The sequence below is a fragment of the Herpailurus yagouaroundi genome, unplaced genomic scaffold (assembly GCF_014898765.1).
Source record: "Herpailurus yagouaroundi ecotype Mexico unplaced genomic scaffold, PumYag 67793, whole genome shotgun sequence".
In the NCBI taxonomy this organism is placed as follows: domain Eukaryota; kingdom Metazoa; phylum Chordata; class Mammalia; order Carnivora; family Felidae; genus Herpailurus; species Herpailurus yagouaroundi.
Genome location: NW_024420586.1, coordinates 25,289,834 through 25,301,693, shown reverse-complemented (window position 1 = coordinate 25,301,693; position 11,860 = coordinate 25,289,834). Strand labels below are relative to the sequence as shown.

Sequence of the window (11,860 nt, the reverse complement as noted above, 5' to 3'; positions counted from 1 at the left end):
CATCCTTGTCTTGATCCCGATCCCTGCAGGAAAAATTTTCAGCCTTTTACTGTTAAGTATGATGTTAGCTGTGGGGTTTTGTCCTTTATCAGGCTGAAGAAGTTCTCTTCTATTTCTCGTTTGTTGATGATATGTTACTTCCCACCTTAACACAACATACTTACAAGGGCATTAGCTCACAGTTCCTTAACTGGGATCTCTGCTTAGGGTCTCACAAAGCTGAAATGAAGGTGTTGGGAAGGGCTGCAGCCTCATCTGAGGCTTGACTGGGGAAGGATTCAAGCCCACCCAGGTCATTGGCAGAATTCAGTTCCTTGCAGTTGAAGGACTGGGGGCTTTGATTTCTTGCTGGCTGTCAGCTGGTGGCCACCTTCAGTTCCTAGAGGCTACCTAGAGGTAAGGGAGTGGGAATGACCTCACAACGTGGTCATTTCAATAGAGTAGGCAGTTAGTTAGACATCAGCTGGAGGCAAAGACAGTGATAAATAGGTGACACATTAGAAGCCTGAGGGCAGGGGTGCCTGGGTGGCTCAGTCAGGTAAATGTCCAATTCTAGATCTCAGCTGAGGTCATGATCTGACAGTGTGAGTTTGAGCCCTGCATCAGGATCTGTGCTGATGGCGTGGAGCCTGCCTGGGATTCTGTCTCTCCTTCTCTCTTCTCCTCCCTCACTTGTGTGCGCTCTCTCTCTCTCTCTCTCTCTCTCTCTCTCTCAAAATAAATAAATAAACTTTAAAAGAAGTCTGAGGGCACAACACCCTGACTTTGTGGCTTTTAGCATCCTGGCCTTACAGCTTCCAATACCCCAGGGCTAACAGACCAAGAGCCTCAGGTGCAGAACATGCACTTTTCTCTTCAACCTCTGCCCCAGGGTAACCTATAGCTCCATTAAAATATATTTGCATTATGGTTTCAACCGTCACACCAACAGCCCCTCCTCCCTGGGGAAAGATGGCTGTGACAGTTCCATCAAGAACCTTGTAGGGCCAAAAACTTCCCCTCCCAACTGGTAAGAGGAGTCCCTTAGATGAATGGAAAAAACCTCAGTTGGAGACCACCCAAGCTATGACCCATAACCTCTGCAAACATAAAAAGAAAAGACACCCCTAGCCCTGGAGCAGTTGTTGCCTCTGGGCTTGCCCACCCTCCCTTCTTGACAGTGTATTGTCCTTAATAAACTGCTTTGTGGTTGCTACCTTCCTTCTGGCTGTCTTTCTTTGAGCAAGGATCCTCACATGAGTCTTTCCTGGGGAATCCAAGAACCCAGACCTCCATTCACACAACTGCAGACTCTCCCATCCGTAACAGTGTCAACCTCATTTCTAACATAATTATGTACACGTAAGCCCATATATCTGGTCACCTTTGGTTATGCACACTTTCAAAGGGAAGGGGATTACACAACATTGTGGACACCAGAGGGCGCCTGGGTGGCTCAGTCAGTTGAGCATCCGACTTCAGCTCAAGCCCAGCCCCCCGCCCCCCCCCCCCCCCCCTGGCTGGCTGCTGTCAGCGGGGAGCCTACTTCGGATCATCTGTCTCCCTCTCTCTCTGTCCCTCCCCCCTCTCAAAACTAACTAAACATTAAAGAAAGAGAAAAAGATTGTGGACACCAGGAGGCAAGGATCATGGGAATCACCTTAAACATGTGTTCATCACACTGTGGCTGGGTATATCATCTTTAGGTCCATAAAGGGATGTGTATAATGATTTTCATTGTAAAATTGTTATACTGCAGAGATGGAGACAGAATCAATGGATTAGATATACTCACAGCAACATAAATGGGTCTTTCTTTTCTTCACTTTTAATTTATGCCGTGTTAGCATACTTTGTTTTAATTCCAAAATGAAAATAATCTTTATCTTTTTATCTAATTATAATAGTAATACATATCCATTGCAACATTTTTCAGACAGCAGAGAGAAGTGTGAAGGAGAAACTGACAAACCATTATTTATTGCCTCACCCCGAAATAACTACTAACATTCCTTTCCCAACATTTTTTGCCCAATGGATACACAAATTTTACCAGTTTTGTTTCTTTTGATATATCATTTTAAGTGACTTGAAATCCTTTCTTGAGCAATATATGGGTGAAATCTATGTATCTATGTATCTATCCTCGCCCACAGTAGCGACTGTTTATCCACTGAACAAGTCATATATCTCCTCCCAGGGAGGGAGAGGTGGGGACCAGACCCCCATTCCACTCCACTGAGTCCATTTTTCTTGCCTGTCTGCTAAGGGACAGCAAGGTCTGTTGCCCCGGCAACTGCCCTCCTACTGCCATGGCAACCGCCATCGCAGGCTCCAGCTTTCCACCTTGCCCCTTGGGCATCTCCATGGCAATGGGCTGGATGGAGGGGCTGCTGGTGCTCCCAAGCTGCGCCTGCGTGGAGTGGCGGCAGAGGGGGTGGGCAGGGGAGGGCCGGGTTCCCTGGTGTGCGCAGCCGCAGAGCACCGCAGCCTTGCCCGCTAGCCCAGGTGCTGCGCATTTGCCAGCCAGTCCGCCCGTCCGGAGCCCGGCTCGCTGGGGCAGCATGGCGTGGTCGCCACTGCTCGGCGGGCCGCGGGCCGGGGGCGTCGGCCTTTTGGTGCTGCTGCTGTTGGGCTTACTTCGGCCTCCCCCTGCGTTCTGCGCACGGCCGGGAAAGGTGGGACACCAGTCGGGTTCGGGGTGGGGGTGGGGAGAAGGGTGCTGCGGGCAAGGGTCTGCGCTCGGCTGCTGGCCCTTCATCCTCGCTTGCCCTTGTTCCCGGACGTGCGGGGAGGTCGGTCAGGGTGGCCTGGGGTGCAGCCGCCAGTCGGCGCCCAGGCCAAGCCGGACTCGGTCTCTGGGTGTGTGGGTGGCGGTGTGCGGGGCTCGCCTGGCAGCCGCGCCCAGCCCATCCTTGGCACTTGGCGCAGGCCGGGCCTCGCCCCGCCGTCGCCTGTGCGCTGTCCATGGGACTAGCGCGCATTCGGGAAGGGAGTGCGCGCACGGGTCTGTGTGCACGAGATGCGATGACAGGGGCGTGAGAACGTGATGGCCCTGTAAGTGTGTGTCCTTTGATGTCAGCGCTTCCAAGCGTCCATACGGAGGTGCGGTTGTGGGTCTGAGTGTGCATCGTGTGTGATGCCGGTGGTGTTCCTGCGTGTGACTTGTCTCAGTGACACCGTGTGTTGGTGAATCCTATGGTGATGACTGACCTTTGGGCGTGTCTATGTGTGTGTGAGACAGAGAGAGGGAGGGAGGGAGAGAGAGAGAAAGAGAGAGGCGGGGGGGGAGAAAGATTTCATCTTTTGAGAGGGAATACTTTTTGCATTCCCATGTGCACATCCCATTTGGGTTCTGTTGGACCAAGTGACTAGGATTTTGTATGGGTGTTCATGAGGCTGTTTCTCTGTCTCTTTGTGGAGCTGTGTCATTGTGGGGAGAGGAGCCATGATGTCTCTGTGCTGCATTGTGTCTTTAAGGATGGTGCGTGTCCACGCATCTGGGTAGCTTGGCGATCGTAACTGCATGAGCAGCCGTGTGTGTGAACGTGTGCGGTTGCTTGTGTGTGGATGTGGCAGTGTTGCGTTGCACATGTGACATCTCAACGCCTGCTAGTCCATGTGAGTGTGTGTGAGGTTGTGATTGCTGGTGAGTGTGTGGTTCCCCAGGGGCTAAGGGGTTGTGGCGCACAGGGCGCTTGGAGCACAACATCCTCCAACTCTTCAGCGCTGTCGGCGTCAAGGATGGGGGATTTAAGAATTATTAAATATTTTACATATGGCGTAATATAGTTAACATACATGTATGATGTAGCGAATAATGATAAAATAACCCCCATGTGTACCCACCACTCAGTTTAAGAAATAGAGCATGATCAGTAGTTAGAAGCCCCTGGGTGCCCCTGCGCACAGCAGCCCTCTCCTCCAGAATCATCCTGTATTTTCTGTTCATTAATTCCTTACTTTTTAAAGGGATCCTCATATAGGTGTATATGTCTAAACAATATGTTGTTTTAGCCTTTCCTCATAGAAATGGAATCATGCCAGGCATCTGGCTCCTAGTTGTCACTAGGGGTCACTAGGAAGTCATCAGGATGTCTTAGGCCGCCTGAAATCGAATTCCAACCTCCTTTTTGTTTTTGGTTTTGTTTTGACTGTGCATCGGTTGTGAGATATGTCCACCATCCACATTTACACATTGAAGTGTGTGGCTGTAATTCATTTACAAAAATCAATTGCTGCATATTATTTTATTTTCTGAGTACATTGCTAGTGTATGAGTATATCATGGTTTTATAAATGCATTCTCAATAAGCCCGTAGACAGCTGGGTTGTTTCCAGGCTTTTGTCCTCCCCTTCTCCACTTTTGTGCTGTTTCAAACAGTGTACCACCCCAGGAGTGGGTCACAGGATTTGTGCGTCTTTTTAGACATTGCCAAATTGGTTTTTCAAAGTTATTCTGGCAATTGAATTCCCACCAGCAGTGTATGAGAGTTTCCATTTTTTCCACAGCCATGCCAACATTGGACATTATTAGTTTGATTTTTGGCAATCTTTTGGACGCACTGTGCATAGTAGCTCATTGGCATTTTAATTTGCATTTTCCTGATTACTAATGAGGTGCCCTATGACTCATATATTTAGTAACTGTTTGAGTTTACTTTTTTGTGAAATATTTGATCATCAGTTTTCCCTAGGTTTAGTTTGTTTGCCTCTTTGCTTTTTAGGCATTATTTGTGTATCTGATGCCAATCCTTTATTTTATTTGTGTTGCAGGCATCTTCTCCCATTCACTCTATTTGTGGTGTCTTGGGATAACAGGAAATCCTTAATTTGAATGGAGTCGAACGTATTCATCTTTTCCTTTCCATTGCTCCCGCATTAGGATCATTTGTTGTCCCTGCATGAGTCTTTGAAGGAGTTGATCCTGTCTGCTCTGAGTGTCTCTTCCATTGTGTAGCAAGTGTCAAGATCTGTTCAATCTTATCACTTCCTTCTGCTCTATTGAATCTGCTATTTAACTGGCCTATTTTAAATTTTTTTTAGCATTTCATTTTCAAGTAATCTCTACAGCCAACGTGGGGGGCTCAAACTTACAACCCCGAGATCAAGAGTCCCACGCTCTTCTGACTGAGCCAGCCAGGCGTCCCTTGCCTGTTTAATTTTTAATTTCATTTAAAACATATTTCTAGGGGCGCCTGGATACCTCAGTCAGAAGAGCTTGCGACTCTTGATCTCAGGGTTGTAAGTTCGAGCCCCCCACGTTGGCTGTAGAGATTACCTAAATAAAAACAAAAACAAAGAACAAAACATATTTCTAGATGTTCCATGTGTTTCTTTTTCAACTCTTCATGGTCATTTTTATGGTCTTTTGTTCCTTACTCGCACTTTTGATACCTTTTTAAAATTTCTTTAAACTTTTTGAAATTGTTTTAAAACTGTCCAAATTGAAAATTAGTCATTGGGTAATTTATTCTAAAGAAAGACGTACACACAAGCCAAATAATATATGAACAAGGTTATTTATCCCAACATGATAAGAACAGCAAAAGATTGGGGGCACCTGGCTGGCCTAGTGGGTGAAGCGTGAGGCTTTTGATGGGGCTGAGTTCAAGCCCCACTTCGGGTGTAAAGATTACTTAAAAAATAAAATATTAAAAAAAAAAGAATAGCAAAAGATTGGAAACACCCTAAATGTCCATCAATTGAAGACTAGTTAAATAAAATATGTACATCCACAGGAAAACAATTCAATGCAGAGGAAAGAAAAGGAGAGGGAGAGGGAGAGAGGAGGGGGAGAAGGAGAGAGGGAGATGGAGGACGAGAGAGAGGAAGGGGGAGGAAGAGAAGGGAGAGAGAGAGAGGAAGGGAGGGAGTGAGGAGAAAGAAAAGGGATAGGGAAAAGATGAACTTAAAGGTACTGATCTAGATATAGATTCCAAAGTTCAAGGTGCAGAGCAGTCTGCTATCCCTTGGGTAACACAAGTGAACAATAAATAGGAACCCATAAAATGCAGATATGGTTCTTATAGTCCATAACATCAATATAGAAAAATCTATGGCTGTCATGTCTGCCATCACCACTCCTGTTAAAAAAAAGAAAAAGAAAAAGAAAAACTGTTCTTCAGCAGCCCTGGGGTAAATTGAATCACTAGGAAACCATTGCGGGGTTGAGGATCTATAGGAGGCTTTGGTTGTCTTAAGTGTGTCTGGAGATATTTGGGGGTCTCCAGTGGCCTTAGGGGTGTCTGGGTATATTTGCGGGGCCACAGTGCCTTTGGTGGCATCTGGGGATTTTCGAGGTCCATGGAGATCCCCTGGGTGGGGGGGGGGGGGGTCCCTGGCCTGACGGACGCTGACATCTCTTCCCCCACCTCCTCGCCCTCGTCTTCTGGCAGGAACTCCGCGGCCTGGGCGCAGCCTCCTCGCCCATGGCGGAGGCTGGAGCTCCCCGCCGCTTCCGGCGAGCAGTGCCCCGCGGCGAAGGGGCGGGGGCTATGCAGGAGCTGGCGCGGGCGCTGGCGCACCTGCTAGAGGCCGAAAGGCAGGAGCGAGCGCGGGCAGAGGCGCAGGAGGCCGAGGATCAGCAGGCGCGCGTCCTGGCACAGCTGCTGCGCGCCTGGAGCGCACCCCGCACTAACGACCCCGCGCTGGGCCTGGAGGACGACCCCGACGCGCCCGCCGCGCAGCTAGCCCGCGCCCTGCTCCGCGCCCGTCTGGACCCTGCAGCCCTCGCGGCCCAGCTTGTCCCTGCCCCTGCCGCTGCTCTCAGACCCCGGCCCCCAGTCTACGACGACGGCCCCACGGGCCCGGATGCAGAGGACGCCGGCGAGGAGACGCCAGATGTGGACCCGGAGCTGCTGAGGTAGCCCAGCAAGGGGCGGGCAGGGGGCGGTGCCTGCATCCTGCGGGGGGAAGGAAGGCGAGAGGGGACGGCTGGGGCCTGCCTCACAGCGTGGTGCCAACACCTAGGCCCTGGGACCCTAGGAAGGAGTGAGGAGCTGGACCCAGGGTGTAGGGTCAGAGATGTCTGGCTGGGGAGAAAGTGGGGGGAACGGGACTCTCGGTCCCGGGAAGGGGGCTCCAATGTCTGCTTCCTGGGGGGAGTAGTGGGGGGCAGGGAAACTATAGTTTCTGGGATGGGAGGCAGGGACAGCTGGAAAGCAGTGGGCTGGGGACGACTGGGTGGGGAGGAGGCTGGTGACTGCCGGGTCCCCAGGCAGTATGGGGTTGCAGGGTCATCTGGGACCTAGGCCCGCGATGTTGATGAGCGGGCATATTCTCCGTGCCTTCCACTCGGCTCTCCTGCAGGTATTTGCTGGGGCGGATCCTGGCGGGGAGCGCGGACCCCGAGGCTGTGGCTGCCCCGCGCCGCCTCCGCCGCGCCGCGGACCAGGATCTGAGCCCGGAGGTGCCCCCTGAGGGTGTGCTGGGGGCCCTGCTGCGGGTGAAGCGCCTGGAGAACCCTTCGCCCCAGGCGCCGGTGCGCCGCCTCCTGCCCCCCTGAGCACCGCCTGAATCCTGCGCGCCCTCCGGCCCAGGACCACCCACCCCAACACCCCACCTGCTCCCCGTCGGCACACTGAGAGAGGCTTACCCCGTCAGCTGCAGTTGCTGCCCTTGGACTCCCAAGATCGCCGCTCTTGCCCCCACAATAAATGCGATCTAAAGCAGCTATTTGCTTGTCTGAGTGGCAGTTTCTAGGGGGCTGGTGGGCTGTATGGTGATGGCTGCCCTTAGACAAAGGCAGAGGGACCCCTGCCCTGGGGCGTTTGAAACACCCTCCCCCACTCTAAAGCCTCTTCTCGCAGGAGGAGGCATCCATAAAGACAATGGTAGTAACCACCCAGATCCCATGCCCTACTCCGGAAGGCTTGGAGGACTCTTTCAGGGGCCCGCAGTAGCATCTTTCTAGGGTCCATCCTTCTGAGGACCAAGGGGTGGCTGTGAGGTGGGAGCAGAGTTTGGGCTGTACGGAGGGGGGGGGGGGGCGGTGTCCAAAAGCACACGTGAGCGCTTCCAGATGCAGGGAGGGGCTCCCAGTGGGAAGAGAGGGAGCAAGCTGCAGGCCTTATCCTGGCTTGGAACTCTGAGTCTGAGAAATTAGAACCTGGGGCTCCAGGTCATTAACAAAGTGTCTTTGTCAGGGCAGAAAGCTAGGGTGCATTTTGAGTTAGCTTGATTTCTAATGTTGACATACTGAGTTCCACAGTATAGAGGCTCGCTCTACCTGTACTCTCACCCAGCCCTGCACTATTGGGAGTTGGTGTGGTGGTAGCTGGTTTATGCTCCTGCCCTTTGCACTGGCTATTCCCTCTGCCCCAGGTTACCTGCAAATTTTTGCTCAAATGTCACCTACTCGATAAGGCTTTCCTCGACCTCCCCCACTTTTTTTTCCTACACCTGCCTTATGTTAGATCTAGGAGGGCAGGGATTTTTAAGTGTCTGTGCCTCTCCATCCTTTGCATTCAAAGCAGGGCCTGGCACACACTGGGCTTCCCCCGCCAGCATTTCTTGAATGAAAGAAATCTCACAACATTCTCTCAGTTTCACTCCCACCCACAGAACACTTGGCACAGAGGCAGCTTTGAAACCTGAGAACACCATTTATTTTTGCACAAAATCTCTTAGCTCAACAGTAACCAGTACTATGCCCTACATTATCAGATGCCCATCACCAAAGAAAAAACTCCCCGAGAGAGAGGGATTCATCTATCCCCAGTACACCAACAGTGTCCCCACACAGCTAACTGCTTCCGAGGTTGCATGTCTAGGAACCACCACCCTGGCCTGGGGGAGGGCCACTTTTCTTGACCAAGATCTTTAGGCCACGGAGCAGCCGCAGCGGCACATGGCCTTCTCGTGCCGGCCCTTCTCCCCACCTGGCCCTGCCACGGCCTCTTTTGCCATGGCCTCCCGGACCTTTTGGATCTCATGGATGAGCAGGGTGAAGGCCTCTTCTACACCTTGCCGCGTCTTGGCTGAGGTCTCCACGAAGGGGGCTCCCCAGCTCTTCGCAAGGGCTGCAGCGGCCGCACGAGCGTCTCCGGTGGTGGTCACAAGGTCACACTTGTTGCCCACAAGGACCAGGGGCTGGGTGTGGTGAGGGCCCCAGGTGGCCCGCATCTGCTGCAGCTGGGTTAAAGACGAGGGGTCATCCAGGGCAAAGACCCCCAGCACACCATCCCCGATCGCCACACACTGGTCACGCAGGGCCCTATGGGTGGCCTGCCCTGCCGTGTCCAGGACATTCAGAATGCAGCCCCCGTGGCCCAGGGCCACCTCCTTCCAGTAGGAATCCTGGATCGTGGGGTCGTGGTCTTCCACGAAGCACTGGTGGTTCAGCTGGATGGTGAGCGCACTCTTCCCCACGCCACTCGCGCCCACCACTACCGCCTTGTACTCAGGCAGCTGCTTGCTGACACCCTTGGGGGGTCCCTGCGCCCTCTGGCTCTCCTCCTGGGAGCTAAGGCTCCACGTGCCCAGGCCCAGATCAAACATGTTAGGCTTTCTTGGCAGTGCCATTACCCCGTGGGCAGCTCAGGGAAGGGATGTGAACACCAGACCCTACGAGGGAAAGAGAAGAAAAGACAATGGGGGCGGGGGTAGGTTAGGCAAGACCATTTGGGGGCAAGGGGACAGTTGGGTGGCATCGCATCACTTTCCCTAAGGGCCTAGGTGTGTGCGAATCACCCTCTAATATACTATATACATTATTTATGTTGCTTAATTTCTTTCTGTCTCATTCCCTCTATGTGAAGGCAGTGATTTTAAAAAGTTTTATTTACTTTTAATTGATAGACCATAAAGCCAATCCAGTTAAAGTGCACAATTCACTGTTTTTTAGTATATTCAACTGTTCTGCAACCATCACCATGATTTTTTTTTTTTTTTTACACTTTAAGTAATCTCTACACCCAACACGCGACTCGAACCTACAACCTCGAGGTCCGGAGTCGCATGCGCCCCCACCATCACCATAATCTACTTTTAAAATATTTCCATCACCCGGAAAAGAAAATCTCCTGCCCATTAGCAGTCCCTCCCTGTTCCGGAGGAGGGAGAGCAGGGATTTTGGTCAGTTTTTATTTGGTTTTGTATCACTGTTGATTGATCCCCAAGCCCCACATAGTGCCCCATCGCATATTATATGCTGAGCAACATTCCTGCCCCCAGGGAGTTTGTATTCTAAAAGGTGGAGACAATAAACCAAGTAAATCAGCAAATTATGAGGTCAGCTATCCATTAACATTAGAATTTAGCCTTTATTACCTATTCAGCATACAGCTATTGAGAACCTACTGTGTGGCAAGGACAAACAACTGGGAAAATTGTTACCAAACCCTGGCTGCCAGGAACTTGTCATTCTAGTCAGGAAAACAGACAACAAAGGGGAATCAGCAAAATATATCTCAACAATAGGTGATAAACATGCAGAAGGGGATTGGTTAATGTTAGGCATTCTTATTATTATTTAATTTTCGTGCATTATTTCCAGAGTTTTCCTGGCGTGCCAGGCATTGTGATGGGTGTGGGGAAGGAAGGTGGGAGGTGTGGGGGTGGGGAAGTGGCAGCGAACAAAATAGACTAAAATCCCTGCCCTTGGGAGGATTAGATTCTGGAAGTGAGAAGGAGCCGATCAACAAGATAAGCAAGTAAATTATCATGCAGTTAAGGAGAGGATGGGCACACAGCAGGCGCTCAATTAGTGTTAGCTATTAATAGCAAATTACGATTAAATTTATTCAATACACATTCTGGTCTTGGTTCAGTGTGTGGCCTCAGGAAATGCATCATAATGGCTGCTCCCTCGGGTCTTTCTGGAAACCCAGGGATGATGGCAGTTTGGGGACAGAGGGTGGGTTAGAGGTATCAGTGGGGGGTTCTGTTGAGTTTGAGCTCTGGAGGTCAGGGTTGGGGGGCGGGGCAGATCCCAGATGGGGATCCACCCGTGGGGTTCTCGGTAGATACGCTGGCTCAGAAAGAAGAGCGCGGGCCGGGGGGGGGGGCATGATAAAAAGGTAAACTGAGGATGGAGCTCTGCGGTACCCGAAGGCTTGGGGGACAGAAAGAGGGAGAAATGTAGCAGCAAAGATAGACTGAGGGGAGACATCGGATCGGATTCTGGTATGTGCCGACGGTGGAACTCATGGCGAGGATTTGCTCTTGAGTAAAAGGCGGGGGGGGGGGGGGGGGGGTGGTTCAAGGATAACTATCAGGATTGGGGTCCGGGCAGCTGGGAATCTGAGGGTGTTCTCGCCTGAGGCCAGGGACCTATGAGACGGGCTCTGCCCCGTTGGCAAAGGGCACCAGGAGCGATAAGGGGCAGCAGCATTCGTTCCTGGGAGCTCAGCAGGTGCCAGGAGACCCGCATGACGGCCCACTCGACTCTTCCCGCCACCCTGGAGATGCTGGGCCATCACCACCATGGCTGCTTTGTCAGTGCAGGAACAGCGATGCCGGGACAAGCGATTTGGCAGTGGCGGTGACCGGCCCGAGATCACAGGGCCCACGGGAGATCAACCACAGAGGGGTCTCGCGCTCCCTGGGTGATACCAAGTCACTTGCGGTGGGCCGAGACCTACGAGTGTCACCATAGGGCCTTTGAGACGCTGTGGCCCCACTCGGAGCCGGCTGGCCCATGGTGTGTGGATTCGCCCAGTTGCCAGGGGTGTGCGTCGAGGGGCGGGGGGCACCTGAACTTGAGCCCCTACAAGCCAACACCTGCGCCAGGTCACCCTCCCCTGGACTAAGCTGGGGAGGTGTGGGTGGGGGACCCGCAAGTTTTACCCTAAACTGTCCCCTGACTGTGGCCAGTCCCACTCGTCCAGTTCCTGGAGTCACCCCACTCCCGCCTCTCGGGACAGCAGCCCGCTTCCCG

At 52.2% G+C, this 11,860-nt stretch overlaps 2 protein-coding genes across 2 annotated transcripts; one reads left to right on the top strand and one right to left on the bottom strand.

Moving 5' to 3' along the window:
• The first annotated feature begins 2,454 nt into the window (after nucleotides 1-2,454).
• On the top strand, nucleotides 2,455-7,656 carry PCSK1N (proprotein convertase subtilisin/kexin type 1 inhibitor). Its single transcript, XM_040468977.1, has 3 exons — nucleotides 2,455-2,657; nucleotides 6,378-6,844; nucleotides 7,291-7,656. Exons 1-3 carry the CDS (start codon nucleotides 2,544-2,546, stop codon nucleotides 7,484-7,486), a joined length of 777 nt encoding a protein of 258 aa, XP_040324911.1. The 5' UTR covers nucleotides 2,455-2,543; the 3' UTR covers nucleotides 7,487-7,656.
• A 905-nt stretch (nucleotides 7,657-8,561) lies between these two features.
• ERAS (ES cell expressed Ras) lies at nucleotides 8,562-9,830 on the bottom strand. Its single transcript, XM_040468978.1, has one exon. It carries the CDS (start codon nucleotides 9,502-9,504, stop codon nucleotides 8,803-8,805), a length of 702 nt encoding a protein of 233 aa, XP_040324912.1. The 5' UTR covers nucleotides 9,505-9,830; the 3' UTR covers nucleotides 8,562-8,802.
• Nucleotides 9,831-11,860: the final 2,030 nt, after the last annotated feature.